Here is a 17,783-nt window from a genome sequence, read left to right as displayed (position 1 = left end):
ATTAAGTTATTTAGTGGAATTTCCCTTAAACATGGTACAGTTGTAAATATAGTCAAATGCATCAGGAATTACAATGCTAAGATTATTTACATCTCTTTGTCCCTCAGTCGCCTGACATCCATCACCACCACTCTCTTCCCCAAAGGGAGTCGTAGCGTCGTGCCCAGAGACATGCCTCTGAATATTTTTGTCAAGATTATCCAGTTTATTGCCCAGGTACTATTATTATTATTATTATTATTATTATTATTATTATTATTTAACCATGAAAAAAATAAACTCTTAAGATTAAAAATCTCTTTTTCAAGAGTGTCCGGGGCCAAGAAGAAAAGTGGTACGCTCATAAGTTGCATAAATTAATAGCACACACACATAAAAATCCATACACCAGTTAAATACAGTCAAAAGATTAAAAAAAATAAAACACAGAAACAAACAAGATTATAACCTTCATTATCTGTAAAAAATGAATACCTTGATAAATGGTATGAGTGACCAAACCACATAAAGTGTTGTTCTTGGTCAGAGAAATAAAGTCACATTTGTGTGCATAGCATAGTGTTTTTTTCTGTACTGCTACTGAAAAACAGACCAATGCAATGATTAAGCCAAAATTCTGAGCTGGCACGGTTCCAGTAACTACTCAAAAGCTAAACAGTAATGAAAAGTAGAGGCTGACCAACAATGTAGGACATGAGATGTTTTTTTTACATTTCACTAGAATCCATTATCAAAATTGATTACATTATATTTGATGTCTGAATTAGCGGCAGAGGGTTTTGAAACCTGCTCTAATGCTGTTTAAGTGCAGCGCACTCTTTGCTCTTGCATTTGCTGCTGTCATGTAGCAACCGTGTGAAACCCCAGTTGCTACATGACATGAGTTTTTGTGACTCCGACAAAATAAGAAGTATAAATAAGACCTTTAGTGTCCTGTTTTGTTTGTTTTTTTCTTTGATTTTTTTTTTTATAAATAGTTTTTATTAAAAATGTCCCACTGCTGACAGCAGATACACCTGCTGCCTCTAAAATCCTGTAACTCCAGCATGTTTGTCCTTTCTTCAGGAGAGACTCGATTTTGCTATGAAGGAGATCATATTTGACCTGCTGAGTGTTGGGAAGCCTGCCAAAGCCTTCAGTCTCAACCCAGAGGTAAAAAGGAGCGGACACAGGCATTCAGTTGCACAAAGATCAACAGTGGATCTCCCCGGGACATTTTATAGATCTAAGCATTCCACTTTTGATTTCTATCAAAGGAATGTAAAGAACAGTATGTGGTCTGCTGGAAGCTTCAACGTAATTAGCCTGAAACGGAGGATATTCACTCTACCTAATAATAGTTAGGAGAGATGGACTTGGCAGTGAGCGTATCCTGTGTTGGACATTATGTGCTAAACTATCGATTGGTGTAATCTAACAGTGCAGTATGCTTTGCACAGTTTAAGGATGTTTACAGTCACAGTGAGGCTTTTTGACAGTATATCAGCATAAATAGATCCCGCTCAGCTACATTCACTGCAGGATCTGTGTCTTACTGGGAAACAATGCAATAATGTTGATCTACATTTACATGAATTCTGCCTTATATCTTCCATTGCTCTTGAAAAACTGGCATAAAAACTGGCACTGTATCTGTCTTCCAGCGTATGAACATTGGTCTGCGGGCGTTCCTGGTGATAGCAGATGCTCTCCAACAGAAGGATGGAGAGCCTCCTATGCCCAACACAGGAGCCACTCTGCCCTCTGGAAACTCTCTGAAGAAGAAAAAAACATATCTCAGCAAGACACTCACTGAAGAGGAAGCCAAGCTAATAGGTCTGTGTGCGTGTTTGTGTGTGTGGGTGTCTGGAGGCTGCTGTAATTTGAATGTCTCCCCCTTCATCGTCTCTGTTTCTGGCTGGTCCCCCACAGGCATGTCCTTGTACTACTCCCAGGTGCGAAAAGCTCTGGACAACATCCTGAGGCACTTGGACAAGGAGGTGGGTCGTTGCATGATGCTCACAAGCGTCCAGATGCTCAACAAAGAGCCAGAGGATATGATCACGTATGTAACTGCAAAGTGGAGTTTCATTCCGTTTGAAATTTTGCAAACGTGATCGAAAATAAGTGTCCAATTTTCCATCTTTAGAGGTGAAAGGAAGCCTAAAATCGACCTGTTCAGGACATGTGTGGCTGCCATTCCTCGTATCCTTCCTGATGGCATGTCCAAGCCTGAGCTCATAGACTTGCTATCAAGGTAAGTTTCAGGTCAAGCTCAAGTTCCTCACAAATAGAATAAAAAACTGAATCATTAAAAGAATAGAATACATTAAATTATAAGTCAAACTATATCAGTACAAGTTCTTGGTTTCAGTTTAGTTTTTATTAGTTTCTGTGTTACTTTAAGACTTTTTTGTTTTAATGTGGTTGCATATTTTCAGAGGAAACATGTAGGAATTTCAGAACAGGCATTCAATGCAAACAATACACAAAAACTAACCAGATTTCCTGCTTCCTTATATTTTTATTATTGTTTTATCCTTTTTTTGATTCAAATTTCTTTTCACTCAGTTGCAATTTTAGTTTAATTTTGGTGAAATATAAGCTTTGTAACACAAATCTTGCTTATTTGTTGTCTGTCTGTCCCTCAGACTCACAGTGCACATGGACGATGAGCTTCGTCTTATTTCCCAGAATTCCCTGCAGAGCCTGTTACTTGATTTCTCAGACTGGAGGGAAGACGTCCTTTTTGGTTACACGCATTTCCTTTTACGTGAGGTATAGCACAACCTTCAGATGTTTTCATGCTGCTCTTCTAAAGTGTTAAAATCATACTACCTACATATTAGAAACATTTCCCCAGAACTAATTTAGATTCTCACAGAGTTATGTGGTCCTTAAACTGAAAGGTGAACATTTAGAACCATCATAGTAGCTTCTTACAATAGGACCTCTTTATTATATGCTTATTCATAATTTCAAAGTGTTAGCCATAAAACATTGTTGCCAGTTATGACCGAAGGGGGTTCACTTCACAACAGGAGTGTCGTTTGCTAAATGCTTCCAGGTCCAAGACACCCATCAGTGTCTGCAGGATGCATCAGTCAAGCTTCTTCTCCAGCTGCTCACACAGTGGAGGTTAGCTCTGCAGCTCCAGGGGAAGATGCGAGGGGGAGTAGAGGTTTGTACAGAGTACTTTATCATTATGACAGTCACACTTAAGCCAACTATTTCCTTTCCTTTAGGAGACATGATGTTCAGTGTATTTAAAATTATATGAAAAACATTTAGAGAAGCCACTGAGCTTGAAAGGTTGTTGAGGTCTTCTGGGTTTGTCGGTCTGTAAATGCATGCTTAATTACTTTTTACTAACCCTCCTAACTTTCCATCAGGCCAGCCCTAGACTGCCAGAGCGAAGCCCTCATTGTTCAGTACTCCATGCGGTGGAGGGCCTTGCTCTGCTGCTCCTCTGTTCGTGTCAGATCAGCACAAGGAAGCTGGCAGTCGGCGTGTTAAGAGAAATACGCTGTCTCTTCACGGCACTGGGACATGCTGAGGTAAAGCACAGAAAACTCACATCTTCTCCTACCAGCTCACCAGCTTGTCTCACTTTATAGACGGTAACAAAGCAGCGAAGAAAAATACAAAAACAGTTCGGTAACAAATGCAACAGCAATCTTGTGACAAACTGTGATTAAAGAGGGAGAAAGGGTATGGAAATAGGATGGAAGGAGAGCCATCTGACTTGCTGTGATTAGACATGCATTGTGTGACGCTGTTATAAAAATAGCTGATTCTATAAATGTCTTTCCCTAAAGGACGATGACAAACCCATGATAGAGGTCATGGACCAGCTGAGCCCTGCTGTAATGGACAGCTTTGTTCACGTGGCTGTTTCTGACTCAGTATGTATATTTGTGCTTAGAATGTGAGAGCGATCAGTAACAAAAGTGTATCGATGTGATAAGTGATTTTATAAATGACTTATTTGCTCCTGTTGCCTCTCTCAGTCCACCTTGCCTCTCAGCCACCACGTTGACCTCCAGTGGCTAGTGGAGTGGACGGCTCGACTGGTGAGCAGTTCGTACGACGTGAAGAGCCCCAGCCATGTCTGGATTTTTGCCCAGTGTGTGAAGGACCCATGGGTGCTCTGTTTGCACATCTTTTTGCGGCAAGAGCATCTGCCTAAGCACTGCCCCATTGCTCTAGGATACGCCTGGCCCTACGTTTTCACACGGCTACAGCTGCTGCTGCCTCTGGTTGATCCCAAGTATATGAACTCACATTTATTACATTACACTTTAAGGATTTCACTCTAAATAAAATGACATGCAGTGATAGCAAGTTGTGTATGAAAGATTAAACTAATGCATTTTCACCTGTCTTCATGCAGCAGCCCAGTGAACGCTAAGAAGACGAGCACGGCAGGCGCCAGCGACAGCTACATCTCACTGTGGCGCAATTACCTAATCCTCTGTCTCGGAGTGGCTAAGCCAAGCATCATGTCACCTGGCCATCTCAGAGCGTCTACACCTGAGATCACTGCCACCACACCTGATGGCAGCGTCACCTACGACAACAAGGTGCACATTTGTCCTTCAGTTGATACCAGACACGTAGAGTTTAGAAATGTGCACTATTATTTATTGATTTCCAACTAATGAAAAGCTTAAATGATTGGATCTGGAAACAAAGAGGAAAATGGACTTAAAGTGTGATATTTTAAAATGTAAAGATTGATCTCTGTGTGCGTGTGTTTTACTTATTTATTTACGTTTCATAGGTTATAGGCACGCCCTCTGTGGCCTGGCTTTTAAAGCAGCTTGTCCCACTGATGAGAGCTGAGAGTCTGGAAATCACAGAGTCCCTAGTGCTGGGATTTGGATGCACAAATGCTCTGGTCTTCAGGTACTGGAACAATAACCTACACAACAGTAATAAAACACAAATCCTGCTTTGATGATGTTAGCCTTGGTTTCAGTGCTAATGTTATTCTCACCTTTGGCAGAGAATGAACTCAAAAAGACTGAATAGACAGAACAAATACAGTTCTAAGTAGGTGATATGCCAGATTTGATCTGAATCTCTTCCGTGAGAAAGACACGATTCTTCAGTGGTTTTTATCTTACCTACTCTCACCTGTCTGTTTATGAGCTGCATACCTGACACTGAGAGAAGAAAATGAGTCAGTGATGTAGAAGAGAAATTCTTGGCGGGGCAGAGACATATCACATTTTTTCAAAGCACAGAGGTTCCATTGTGACAGGATGGCATTTTCATTCTAAAGGAGATCAGCTATTTTTAACCTAGAGTATTTTCTGAAAAGGCTCTCATTGTTATTAAAAAGATTAAGGTCTGCCCAGACAAATTTGTTCCGTCATTACAGCGTCTGAGGATTAGTGGTTTTAGGGAACATGACATTTGGGTTGCACTGCATAGATTTATGTCACACATCTTCATTGTTCCCATGAATAATAATTATTTATATACAAGGGAGGATATCTCATTTAGCATTTTGGCAATCAGGTCATTGATTGATTGATTTTTTTTTCTGTCTTTGATCAAACAGGGAGCTCGTCGAAGAACTCCATCCGTTGATGAAAGAAGCACTGGAACGTAGGCCTGAGGTAAAACACACACTGAGGCTGTGAGAGAAAACTGACTGTGCAGATTTGAGAATATTTTCTAGATTAAGTATAAAACTAGATTACTATAAAATCAGGGTTGTAGCTGATGTTTTCCATAGATTAATAATGTTTTGTTTATGAAAATGGAATATAGGTTTTGTCCACAGTCCACTATAATCAGAAGTATTGCATGTTATACTGGTACCTGGGGCAACTGTGTGTTAACCTCCTAAGACCTGAACTCTTCCACGGCATGCATTTTTTTAATTCCTCTTTGATATTTGGGCTGATTGGGACATGATGAATGTAAAAACAAAGAATTACCAGATTTTGTTTTACCTAATTTTTTTTTCTAAGACAAATGAGAGCCACATATGAGGATATTCATTTAAAATTTCGATAGAACAGTAGCAGTATTATGTCCTTGTAAGTGGATATCAGGCCCTTGTAAAGCAAAACTGAGTATTTTGGTCTAAATAACCCAAAATGTGATGTCATATGTGGACCCCAGGTCCTAGGAGGTTAATCACGATTTTGGACTTTCACTGTAATTTTCTTTCCTTAACATTTTACAGCTTTTCCTACTGACAAATGACTATGGCCATATATACTACACCAAAGTAAAAAAGTAATAGATGAACATTTAAATGACAGAAAAGTTCAATTTTGTCCAAAATCTACAATAGAAATTTTATTTTTTTTATAATGACTCCAAGAAAGAAAGAGTTAATTGCTAATTTCTTCCATTTACTACAGCAGTATTCCATTATCCTGTAGAAAGACAGAAATACTGCACTTCTTTTTTCTTAGCTGAAGATATCTGAGGGATTCAGTGTGTAGTTCAAGTTTTTTACACTGACAAAAAGGGGAGATTCACTGGTCTGACCTACTTAAGGTCAGAGTTGATTGAATGTGGCCCAGGAAGTAAAATGACTTTGACATCCTGGATCTGCTTTGTGGCAGGAAACTAACAACCTGTCTGTGCTTCCAGAACAAGAAGCGTAGAGAGAGGAGGGATCTTCTCAGGCTGCAGCTGCTGAGGATATTTGAACTACTGGCTAACGCAGGAGTCATCAGTGACAGGTAGCACATACATGTATCATGCACTGAGTCATCTTGTTTTGTTTACTGGGCTTTGATCCTTATGCACACAAAAAGTTAGACTATACTCATCTCTCATCTCCTCCTGTCTGTAACTCTAGTCTCGTTTAGTTTACCAAAGGTCATATTTTCCTCCTGGTTTTCCTGTAGCACTAATGGAGCTCTGGAGCGTGATTCCCTGGCCTTGGGTGCTTTATTCCTCGAGTACGTGGACTTAACCCGGATGCTTCTAGAGGCTGAGAATGAGAAAGAACTGGATGTGCTCAAAGACATACGAGCTCATTTCAGTGGGATGGTAGCCAATCTCATCCAGTGTGTGCCTGGTAAGATTATTATTTTACTTCTTACCCTTTTAATTTTATAGCTTAATTTTATAGTAATTTCCTAGTTTGACTACTACACGTCGATTTTTCAGTAGCAGGCAACGTACTGGCCTTTTCGGAGTCATTTTGTCTCTTGTTCTCACCCTCAGTGTCTCTCTTTCTTTCTCTCACGTCTGTGCAGTCCACCACAGGCGCTTCCTCTTCCCTCAGCAGTCTCTGAGGCACCATCTCTTCATTCTCTTCAGCCAGTGGGCCGGGCCCTTCAGTGTTATGTTTACGCCTCTTGACCGGTACAGTGACCGCAACCACCAGATCACTCGCTACCAGTATAGTGCTCTCAAGGTAAGCAGGTCCCAAATCACCAAACTTCTTTTTGCAGTAATTCAGGATATTTTACAGAAATATAAACATTGTAGTCAGCTTTGCTTTTGTCTCCCAGGCCATGTCAGCAGTTCTGTGCTGTGGTCCAGTTTTTGACAACGTGGGTCTCTCTACTGATGGTTATCTCTACAAATGGCTTGACAACATCTTGGCCTGTCATGACTTACGGGTAGGTGGACTCAAGGATTTCTTGGTTTAACTTGTACAGTTAGGTCTCTCTGACATGTATTTGATTTTCGGCATTTTTCCAAGAAGTTACAAATCAGTTTTTAATACATGCACCCAATAGTGCCTCAACACAATAACATGTCGTCCTTTAGGTGCACCGTCTGGGATGTGAGGTGGTCATTCTGCTTTTAGAACTGAATCCAGATCAGATCAACCTGTTCAACTGGGCCGTGGACCGCTGCTTCACCGGGTCTTACCAGCTTGCATCTGGCTGCTTCAAGGCCATCGCCACAGTGTGCGGTAACAGGTCGGGAGTCACACCCTGGTTCTAATCTGAACTCCTGATGTTTTTACCATCAGGGAACAGATGTAGATATAAAGCTTACTTTATTTACCACGATGCCCACTTGCTTGTTAATACTCATTGGTTGAGTTCTTACAGTAACCAATAGCTCTTTCTATTTATTATGCCAGGAATTATCCATGTGACCTTGTGACTTTGCTCAACCTCGTGCTGTTCAAAGCCTCAGACACCAGCAGGGAAATATATGAAATCTCCATGCAGCTGATGCAGGTATGCTCACTTTCATGGCACATATTAAACAAAGTCATAAAGCCAAAACCTGGCAAAGATTTAAAAATAAATGTTTCCTGCAGGTGCTGGAATCTAAGCTGTGTGCATACTCCAAGCGGATGGTGGAGCAGAAGCCTGGTAATATTTTGTATGGGACTCACGGCCCCCTCCCTCCTCTGTACAGTGTCAGCCTTGCGCAGCTCTCCATCCAGCTTGCCAGCATGTACCCAGAGCTCACGCTGCCTCTTTTCTCAGGTAAATTCTTCTCGTCTGTTCTTCTGTGGAATTCTTCCAAATGGTACAAATGCAACAAAAAAAGAACAGTTAAATATAAACTAACTAATATATCTATATGCATTTTTAGAAAAAGGTATCTCCTTACACTTTAATGTGGAAGAGAAGTTAATAAGGAAGCAGCATAAGTTAAAAAAAAATGAATAAGTGAATTCTCCTGGTATTTGCAGAGGTGAGCCAACGTTTCCCAACCACCCATCCTAATGGCAGACAGATCATGCTATCCTACCTGCTACCCTGGCTTAGTAACATTGAGCTAGTGGACACAGGTCTCTTACCTCCTGCTTCAAGTCCCTGCACACCAGAGGAAGAACCTCGAGGTCAGGCTCGGGGCCTGAGTGCATCCCCCAGCCTGAGAGGCAGCGGCTGGGGCTCCTTGCAGGCGACATCATTGGTGCTCAACAACCTCATGTTCATGACTGCTAAGGTGGGAAGCCGAGTTAGTTCTTACTTGTGAAAACTCCCAAACGCACCTCTAGCTTTCTAATTAGATTTTTTTCCCTTTACAGTATGGAGATGAGGTTCCCGGACCAGAGATTGAGAATGCCTGGAACGCTCTAGTGTCGAATGAGAGGTGGAGCAACAACTTGCGAGTCACCCTGCAGTTCCTCATCAGCCTGTGTGGTGTTAGCAGTGACACCACATTACTGCCTTATGTAAGAGCATTTTTTTAGTTAAAAAAAAACCAAAAAGTTAAATACAGTAATCCTCACAAAGATTTCATAACAAATATGCAGAAGTAATGCAAATAACCCAGAATTTCTAACTAATGCTTGCTCATCTGTTGTAGATTAAGAAGGTGGTGATTTACATGTGTCGCAATAACACCATCCAGACTATGGAGGAGCTCCTGTTTGAGCTGCAGCAGACCGACCCTGTCAACCCTGTGGTTTTGCACTGTGATAATCCTCCATTTTATCGCTTTGCTGCCAGCAACAAAGCCTCCACATCCCAGACAGGTGAGGGGATGTGTTCCTGTCACAGTCTGTGGAGTCAAATTAGATTTTCATCTCAACACTTACCCCTGGTTTGAACTTGACAGATTTTTTTCATGTGACAGATGGATGACTCTGCTGTGTTTCTGTTAAATGTGTAGGCACCACCTCCAGTAGTAACACCGTAGTGGCTGGTCAGGAAAACCTGCCAGAGACAGATGAGACCAAGATGGTCAGAGAGAGTGAAGAACGGTAAGTCATTTTTTATACCTTATATACTTATAGCTGCAGCATGGGTTGTCATGGTGATACAGTGTTTTATTGGGTGAGACAGTCTCTCATGAGGCTGTCATAAAGATAGCTAAAAAATGTCAGCATCGTATCAGATACTGTATGTAGCGATGATAATACCATGAGGATATTGTCAATCAAATCTGGAAATGCTGAGTTTGACTTTAAATGTGGTGGATTTTTCACAGCCGGGCGAGGGCTCACAACAGACTGGAGTCTCGTTACAGCAACAGCTCCGGAGGCTCCTATGAGGATGAAAAAAGTAAGCCCTGACTTGGTTCCCATGAGGAATAAAGTACAATCTTTGACACACACAGAGCCCAGGGGTTTTCACAGCTTACAGCTGTTATTTGGAGAGACTCTGAGGATGTGGACTTTTCAGTGATAAATCTTCACCATTTTAACTTCAGACTTTAACGGTAATTGTTACTGACAGTTCGTGTGCTAAAACTTCTCATCCCACATATTTTTTTCTTCTGGCCAGATATAGAGACTAAAAGCAAATGTTTTAAATGTGTTGTCATTCTTGTCAAAGTAGGTTAGATGATTCCTATAATTTAAACAACTAGCTAAGGCCCCAGTCACACAGGCCAATTCATCAACCATCTACTATACAGCTACAGACCGAACACTGACCCCAAACGCCATCTTTCAAGCTTACTCTTTGTTTCATTTATGCAAAAAAAAAAACAGTGTAAAAATGACAACCTCGTTTGCGCTACAGTTGGTAGTATTTTTCAAACACAATAAAACGAAGTTGCAACAAAATTGAATCACAACTACAGTATTAAGGAAAGGTAAAGGTCCCTACAATAAAACAAATACCACTTTTTATTGAGTTTTCCAGTTATGGTGGACAAGGCAAAAGGTTAAGCTTTCAATTGAATTAAAACTCCAGGTCTGTGGTTAACTAATAAGCTGGAGTGGAAGATTGCTGCCACCCCCCCTCCTCGGCCTGTGCTTTGAGGATTAAAGGATCAGTCCTTATGCTTTTTAAGTGAAATGGTTAATTGTGCACTACTTTTAATTCAGAGTGATGGCTTTGGTGGGATATATGTTTCAGATTTTACTAACCAAATCTTTCTGTGCTCATAGATGACCCACTTCCACCTTACGCTGGATGGCTGCTGAGTATTCTCGAGACCAACCGTCCTCAGCCGTTACCCATGCCTGTTAATGGAGGCTGCTGGGCACCTCTGGTTGACTACCTTCCAGAAACTATCACACCTAGAGGACCACTGCACAGGTGCACACAAACAAACACAGATGACCTTTAGTAAACTTCTGAAAAAACAGGATCTTAGTTAGAAGAGTGATGTTACAATCAGCAGGGCCAGACAGTGTTTCAGAGACATGTTACGCCTACTTTCAGATTTTTGGATAAACTCAAACACAGAATGACGCCAAGCCAGCTTGCTCAGGGTCTACTTGGAAAATAGTTCATATTAAAAGAGCTTTTCCACTTAATCTTCTCTGCCTGTCCTGACACTTCAGAGATCAATACTCTAAGTAAATAACATTAGGACTTTTGTAGAGAGCTTTGAAATCTATGATCCATGTGCAGTTCATGCACTAGCACAGATTACAGGAAACATCAAATGTTTCCATCAAACATGCCAAGATTTTATTGTACTCACCTAAAATTTGTGTGTTCCTCAGGTGTAACATTGCAGTGATCTTTATGACCGAGATGGTAGTGGACCACAGTGTGAGAGAAGACTGGGCTTTACACCTGCCCCTACTACTACATGCCCTCTTCTTAGGTAAGCATAACTCAACTCATGTCACGCTTGAATTGGTTAAACCCTGTATGGATTAATTTTGGGGAAAATGGGGGAAGAAGAAAAATACGCCAAAATAACCTGCATAGAATGTACTACATGCATTTTGGAGAATGTGGAAATGCTTGATGGGTTATATAAGAAATTCCTCAGTCTCACGCGGATAAAGCGAATGAAACACGAGGTAGATCGAAAACTTAAACCAAAACAAGATAAAATCAAAAAGTGCGGGTGTCAGGGTGTTTGCCACCGAAACAAACACACAAAAATAGCCTTGAGATGTTGAAGGTATTTTCTGTGACGTCCACTGAGCTCATAGCGTGACGATGTGTTTTATCGCCATCACACATGGACGTGGACAGGCCGTTCTCAAGTATCACAATGAAACACTTTCAATCTAGCATGTAGACACATACCTACCCCCACCCAGATGCCAGCTGTGTTAATTATGCGCTACATACTAACTTGCAAGTTCAGGAGATTCAGCATCATCTGGTCTTTTTGCATGAAGTTATCCAGGAATCCATGTTTGATTGTTTAGGGTTTGTTTTTGGGTTTTTTTTAGCTTTTTTCATTCACTGTTGCACAAATTGAGGCACAACAAGCCTTTGTAATACTACAAAAAAAGTACTTCATTTTCTAGGTCTGGACCACTACAGGTCAGAGGTCTATGAACACAGCAAACGTCTCCTTCTTCACCTCCTCATTGCACTCTCCTGCAACAACAACTTTCAGGTCAGATTTCCATTTTAATGTTTGTTATTATTAGGCCAGTTTATTACATGAAGTAGGACTGAAACTTACTTTACCGAGTTCTGCAAAGCTTTACATATTCACTGAGCAACACTTCTTTTTGGGGGTCCAGGTAATAGCCTCAGTACTGATGCTAACGAGAGAGATCAGTGACAACAAGACCCTCACAATCAAGTCCAGCTACCACACAGAGTACCAACAGTCACGTAAGTAGAAAATATTGAGTGTGTATACAAGCATTTAACAGTCCTCTGACATTTACTAGTAAGATATGACGTGATGGACCACTTTTCATTGGAAAACTAAGAAACTAAACAGTGTAGTTCACAAAAATCTGATTAAAGACTCCAGAAATTATATTACTGTAGCAGTACACTTCTCTATAGCATGTCATAATATTCCCATAGACGCACCAGACTTTTTGCGGGAGTGGCAGGCATCTCCCGTAGTGGACTCTGGTCTCAGCTCCACCTCCAACTCATCCTCTGCTAGCCTGGGTGGTGGCAGCACAGCCGGCAGTGTTGGAAATCTGCCCCTTGTAACACCCGATGACCTGGAGGATCTTGAAGATGCGCCCAATGAGACGGATGAGAAGACGAACAAACTCATTGAGTTTCTCTCCACCAGGTAAACACAACTCTGGTCATCTTTTGTGCTGTTCTCGAGGTGGACACTGCGTGTGGGTGTGACGTGCGCTTAAATTTCACTGTAGTCCACACTGTGTGAGCTGCTCGTGTAACTTTTATGTGGTGCTACTGGTGGTGGGTATACAGTGCTTGGAGTACTGTGTTGTTCTTGCACAGATCATTTGGGCCACTGTGGGTGCATGAGGACATCACACCAAAGAACCCCAACTCCAAAAGCACAGAGCAGCTCAGCAACTTCCTGCGCCACGTTGTCTCTGTCTTCAAGGAGTCCAAATCAGGTGAGAAACCACTGAATAACAGCTACAGAAGACCTAACCCAATCTTCACAAATGGAGCAATAATCGATTCATTTTAGACCTGCACAAGGGGTGAAATATGTCCATCTTCACAGACTTCCACCTGGAGCAGCAGCTTAGTGACGTGGCCTTACAGACGGCTCTGTGCAGCTCCTCGCGTCACTATGCCGGCAGATCTTTCCAGATCTTTAGAGCTCTCAAACAGCCGATCAACAACCATGCTGTCTCTGATCTGGTCTCACGCCTCGTTGAGGTGGTGGGAGAACATGGAGACGAGGTGCAGGTAAGAGAAGAGACATATAATAGAGATGTAGTGCTTTCAACCTGATGTATTTGGTGAAGATTCACATTATTGCTAATGTTCATACCTGTACCTGTTTCAGGGCTATGTGATGGAGGTGCTGTTAACTCTGGAGTCAGTAGTGGTGAATCTAGCAGAGTGTCTGAAAAACAGTGACCTTATGGCAGCTCTTACCAGGTTAGTCTGCTTTGAATGTTAAATCTTTGGAAGTAATAATAATTTGAAGATTACAACATATGTAAGGATTTAAACAGCCTTCTTCTGGTGTTTCAGAGCTACTTGATACTCCAACAGATTCAACATTTTGCTTTCATTGTGTTTGATTTGTAGGACATCCTCACCAGACTTTGTGACAAGTGACAAACTGATGAACAGAAAGAGCACGGGTCAGCTGAACTTCCCTGGCCCAGGATTTGTCGGCCTGTCATCGCAGCGCCACCAGCGCTCCTATTCTGTCCCCAAGAAGTTCGGCGAGTGTTGCAACCAGTCGAGTGATCCCCCTCGCAGTGCAACTCTGGATCGCATACAGGCAAGAAAGAAAAATTGCTGTGTAATCTGACACCTTAATGCTAAATCCTTAATGCTAATTTTGTACTCGCTTTCGGTCTGCAGGCTTGCAACAGTCACGGCCTTGCACGAACAGGAAGAAGTTCAGGCTCCTGCACATCATCGACCAACCGCATTGATCCCAGCGTTCTGTCGGATCCCGCGCACGTGTCTCATCCTTCGTCGATACTGGCCACAGTCTTCTGGGTGGCGGTGTCGCTCATGGAGTCAGACTTCGAGTTTGAATACCAGATGTCACTTCGCCTCGTTCACAAGCTGCTGTCAAAGGTAGATGAGATAAAAAATAGCTGATTACAGAGGAAAATGTATGTATCTGTAAAAACAACAGTTAACTTAAAGCCAAGATTAAGCAGAAGAAAGCAAACATTCCCTGTAACCTGTGTTTTCCCTTAATGCCATGAAGACTACGTCATCCTAAGACGCTCATACTGCTGCTATTTTAAAATGAAAGCACCTATGGAACCTATTAACTCAAGGCCACCACAGACCTAGCAACTGGCTATTGATTCATTCATTGTTTTAGCATCTCAGATATTCAGTTTACAGGTGGAAGACAATAAGTACCACAAGCAACTTTCAGCTTCACTTAAGCCAAAATCTCTCATTTCCCAGGTGCCCTTAGACAGAGCAGAGAACCGTGAGCGCCTGGAGAAGCTGCAGGCTCAGCTGAGGTGGAGCGGGTTCTCTGGGATTCAACAGCTTTTGTTGAAGGGATTTACCTCCCAGGCTACATCTGACCTGACCTTACAGCTATTCTGCCAGCTCACTCCAGTCTCCCGCGTGCCTGTTGTCGACAGCTCACAGTCTATAGGTAGGTACTGAGGATTTTATATTGTATCGTTTAGTAGTTGTACGGCAACGTGTTTATTTTTATTTATACTGGCTGTATCTGAAGTTCAAACTCTTCTCCCTGTGTAGGCTTTCCTCTGAATGTGCTGTGTCTGCTTCCTCACCTGGTCCAGCACTTTAGCCACCCAAATCAGTTTTGTAAGGAAAGTGCTGAGAGGATTGCACAGGTACTGCAATACTATGGATTCTTCAAGTGGGCTGAGTCTAGGCATTAGTTTGCTTTTGCTTTACTTCCTTTGACTTTTTTTTAGGTTTGTTAGACAAACAGTAAAGATGTACATTTGGAGAAAGATGAAAAGCCAGAGTGGATTGGAAAACCCTGACATTTCAAAACACAAAAGAACAACTAAAAGATCAAAAAAGGCAATATTTCTCACATAACGTGTCTGTCTGCTTTTTTGTTTACTTTCTCAGGTATGTTTGGTGGAAAAGAACACAAAGCTGTCCCATCTGGCACACGTGATGACGCTCTATAAGACACGTTCCTACACGAGGGACCCTTTCTCCTGGGTCAGCGTGGTTTGCCGCTACCTTCACGAGGCTTTCTCTGACATAACGCTCAACATGGTCACCTATATGGCTGAGGTAAGTGCTTCTATACATGAAAATATGTCTTATCTTTCTCTATTTTTAGGATTGTACATTTATTGGATGTTTCTATGGAAGCTGGTGCAAGAATGTTGAGTGAGTGGTTTGTGCTGATTATTTGTTGGAAGCCTGTCCTGTTCACTGTTTAGCCAGTTGTTAAAGGACAATCCAATAATTTACAGTCAAGTTGGTTATACACATATTGACTTTGCCCTTAAGCAAGATTGGGTTTGTGTCTGCATGCTTACTGAATGTCACTTTCTCTCTCCCAGCTGCTGGATAAGGGACTTCCCAGTATGCAACAGTCTCTCCTCCAAATTATCTACTGTCTGCTTAGCCACATGGACCTGACTGCTGTGCAGGTCAAACAGTTCAACGCTGATGTCCTGAAGACCATTGAGAAGTTTGTCCAGGTGAGTGTCGCACAGTACTTGGTCTTCATATTAGAGAAATGCACTGCATGCACTGCTGTTTCTCTTACACTGTCTTTCTCTTATACTGTTTGACATGTGACTTTATAGACAGTACACTGGAAGGATGCCTTAAACATCTTGAAGCTGGTGGTATCACGCTCTGCCAGCCTTGTTCATCCAGTGTATGGCCACACACAGGGTGATCTTTCCAACCTAGAGGTCAGCAGAGTGTGGGACGGCTCCGCTAAAGCTCTCCCTGGGAAAACTCTGGATTTCACATTTGACATCTCTGAGGTAAGAAAGCTGCTGCTACTGAGCTTCTTGTTGTAAATGCCCATCATTGACTTGCAGTTACAGTACACCCCCATGTTTTGCTAGGTCATAAATAAAAAAGGATTTCCTCAACGCATGCAATATGCAAAGCATCAAAAAATTTGCATGTCTTTCTGTTTGTTATCTTCCCAGACACCGGTGATCGGGCGCCGTTTTGATGAGCTCCAAGGATCAGGGGGTAGAGAGGGGAAAGCCAGAGCCATGGCTGTGACCCGTAGTACTTCCTCCACTTCTTCTGGATCCAATTCCAACACCATTCTGGTGCCTGTCAGCTGGAGGCGACCACAGTTATCTCAGGTAGCATCAATGCCCAAAACTAAGGTTTCACATCAGTGCCGCTTGGTTTTGTAAGACTTGTAAAAGAATATTATATTAAAATGTGTTGATCAAGTCATTCTTCTTTAGCATACTGACCTCAAATATCCCAAGAAAAATAGATTTAAAACTTTCTGTTTAAAACATGCTTAGAAATTATCCCTTGATCATCAAAGCATGAGGCATGAAGCAGAGAAGAAAATCCATCACTTTACTGATGAGTTTTTCTCCTACATGCAGAAAAGAACCAGAGAGAAGCTGGTGAGCGTTTTGTCTCTATGTGGACAAGAAGTTGGACTTACCAAGAACCCATCTGTAAGCTAACTTTGTTGTTGTACTCTTCTTTGTGTACACAGTCAACAAAATTCAAGCTTGTATTTCTGTTTTGTTTTTTTTCTATTTTGTAGAGGGAGTAAAACCTCTAATGTTTTCTGGGGATGTTTCTGTTATTAAGAGGCCTTCACTAATTGCCTCTGACAAGTCTAAAAACCTGTTTCTGTCTTCTTGTCAGGTGATCTTCTCATCCTGTGGTGACTTGGACATGATGGAGGTGCGGGAGAGCGGCGTGTCATCTGAGGACGGTGGTACCAGAGAGGACACATTAGATGACACTGCCAGTGAGCAGCAGTTTAGGGTTTTCAGAGACTTTGACTTCCTGGATGTGGAGCTGGAGGATGGAGAGGTGAGAGTCACAATAATACCGTATTTCACCTGTGGTCATTTGGTTTATGCTGACACAGTGGTCCTTTCTTTCATTTTACCTTTACTGTGTCTTTCAACTTATCCACCTGCCTTTCTACAACATATTTGAAAAGTATTTCTCTGTCCTCCCACCTCATCTCTTTCTCTCTAACTCTGTCTCTCTCTTTCTTCCCCTCGCTGCCTAGGAGCTCCAGGTAAGTCCCTCACACTGAGTACTTAACATTAGCCTTCATCAGCTCTTTGGTGTTCCTGTCTCTTTTGTTTTGCTCTGGAACGTAAAAACAAAATCATATTTGTGCTTCATTTTGCTCTCACGGCTTGATTGCAGAACAACATTTATGACAGCACTGCTATTTTTTAAATAGAGATAAATATATTATAGTTATTAGAAAAGATAATTTTACAGGCTGAAAACAACCTTTCCAGCATATAAGCATATATTCATGCCATGAATAACAGTCCATCTTGTGCTTGCAACTAAAGCAATTATTTTGTGTTTTGAGAGATTAAAGTAAAAATGTTCCCTTCATCGCAGGGATTTTACTTTTACCGTTCATTGTGTACA

General features: G+C 41.8%; 1 protein-coding gene across 2 annotated transcripts in view; it reads left to right on the top strand.

Annotated features, from left to right (window-relative positions):
- The window catches only part of fryb (furry homolog b (Drosophila)), a 37,243-nt gene that overhangs the window by 11,832 nt on the left and 7,628 nt on the right, over nt 1-17,783 (top strand). Inside the window, exons 13-56 of one of the 2 annotated variants that reach the window (XM_087847349.1) lie at nt 108-216; nt 1,066-1,152; nt 1,644-1,815; nt 1,912-2,044; nt 2,129-2,236; nt 2,631-2,757; nt 3,047-3,160; nt 3,372-3,536; nt 3,798-3,884; nt 3,990-4,249; nt 4,373-4,562; nt 4,763-4,887; nt 5,549-5,606; nt 6,598-6,689; nt 6,858-7,030; nt 7,212-7,372; nt 7,470-7,580; nt 7,732-7,886; nt 8,054-8,153; nt 8,237-8,408; nt 8,618-8,874; nt 8,957-9,103; nt 9,238-9,406; nt 9,544-9,634; nt 9,862-9,935; nt 10,769-10,919; nt 11,333-11,436; nt 12,098-12,189; nt 12,320-12,413; nt 12,615-12,834; nt 13,011-13,132; nt 13,246-13,433; nt 13,534-13,628; nt 13,782-13,980; nt 14,064-14,285; nt 14,631-14,829; nt 14,937-15,034; nt 15,282-15,452; nt 15,728-15,868; nt 15,977-16,162; nt 16,334-16,498; nt 16,757-16,831; nt 17,028-17,198; nt 17,404-17,474. In XM_087847349.1, coding sequence (XP_087703475.1) covers nt 108-216; nt 1,066-1,152; nt 1,644-1,815; nt 1,912-2,044; nt 2,129-2,236; nt 2,631-2,757; nt 3,047-3,160; nt 3,372-3,536; nt 3,798-3,884; nt 3,990-4,249; nt 4,373-4,562; nt 4,763-4,887; nt 5,549-5,606; nt 6,598-6,689; nt 6,858-7,030; nt 7,212-7,372; nt 7,470-7,580; nt 7,732-7,886; nt 8,054-8,153; nt 8,237-8,408; nt 8,618-8,874; nt 8,957-9,103; nt 9,238-9,406; nt 9,544-9,634; nt 9,862-9,935; nt 10,769-10,919; nt 11,333-11,436; nt 12,098-12,189; nt 12,320-12,413; nt 12,615-12,834; nt 13,011-13,132; nt 13,246-13,433; nt 13,534-13,628; nt 13,782-13,980; nt 14,064-14,285; nt 14,631-14,829; nt 14,937-15,034; nt 15,282-15,452; nt 15,728-15,868; nt 15,977-16,162; nt 16,334-16,498; nt 16,757-16,831; nt 17,028-17,198; nt 17,404-17,430 — 6,157 coding nt within the window. In that variant the 3' untranslated portion in view covers nt 17,431-17,474. Of the gene's footprint in view, nt 1-107; nt 217-1,065; nt 1,153-1,643; nt 1,816-1,911; nt 2,045-2,128; nt 2,237-2,630; nt 2,758-3,046; nt 3,161-3,371; nt 3,537-3,797; nt 3,885-3,989; nt 4,250-4,372; nt 4,563-4,762; nt 4,888-5,548; nt 5,607-6,597; nt 6,690-6,857; nt 7,031-7,211; nt 7,373-7,469; nt 7,581-7,731; nt 7,887-8,053; nt 8,154-8,236; nt 8,409-8,617; nt 8,875-8,956; nt 9,104-9,237; nt 9,407-9,543; nt 9,635-9,861; nt 9,936-10,768; nt 10,920-11,332; nt 11,437-12,097; nt 12,190-12,319; nt 12,414-12,614; nt 12,835-13,010; nt 13,133-13,245; nt 13,434-13,533; nt 13,629-13,781; nt 13,981-14,063; nt 14,286-14,630; nt 14,830-14,936; nt 15,035-15,281; nt 15,453-15,727; nt 15,869-15,976; nt 16,163-16,333; nt 16,499-16,756; nt 16,832-17,027; nt 17,199-17,403; nt 17,475-17,783 lie in introns of those variants that run through there. The other variant, XM_087847348.1, reaches the window with a different exon arrangement.

The sequence above is a fragment of the Neolamprologus brichardi genome, chromosome 10 (genome assembly GCF_056152115.1).
Source record: "Neolamprologus brichardi isolate AB-2024 chromosome 10, ASM5615211v1, whole genome shotgun sequence".
In the NCBI taxonomy this organism is placed as follows: Eukaryota; Metazoa; Chordata; class Actinopteri; order Cichliformes; family Cichlidae; genus Neolamprologus; species Neolamprologus brichardi.
This window is presented reverse-complemented; position numbering and strand designations above follow the sequence as displayed.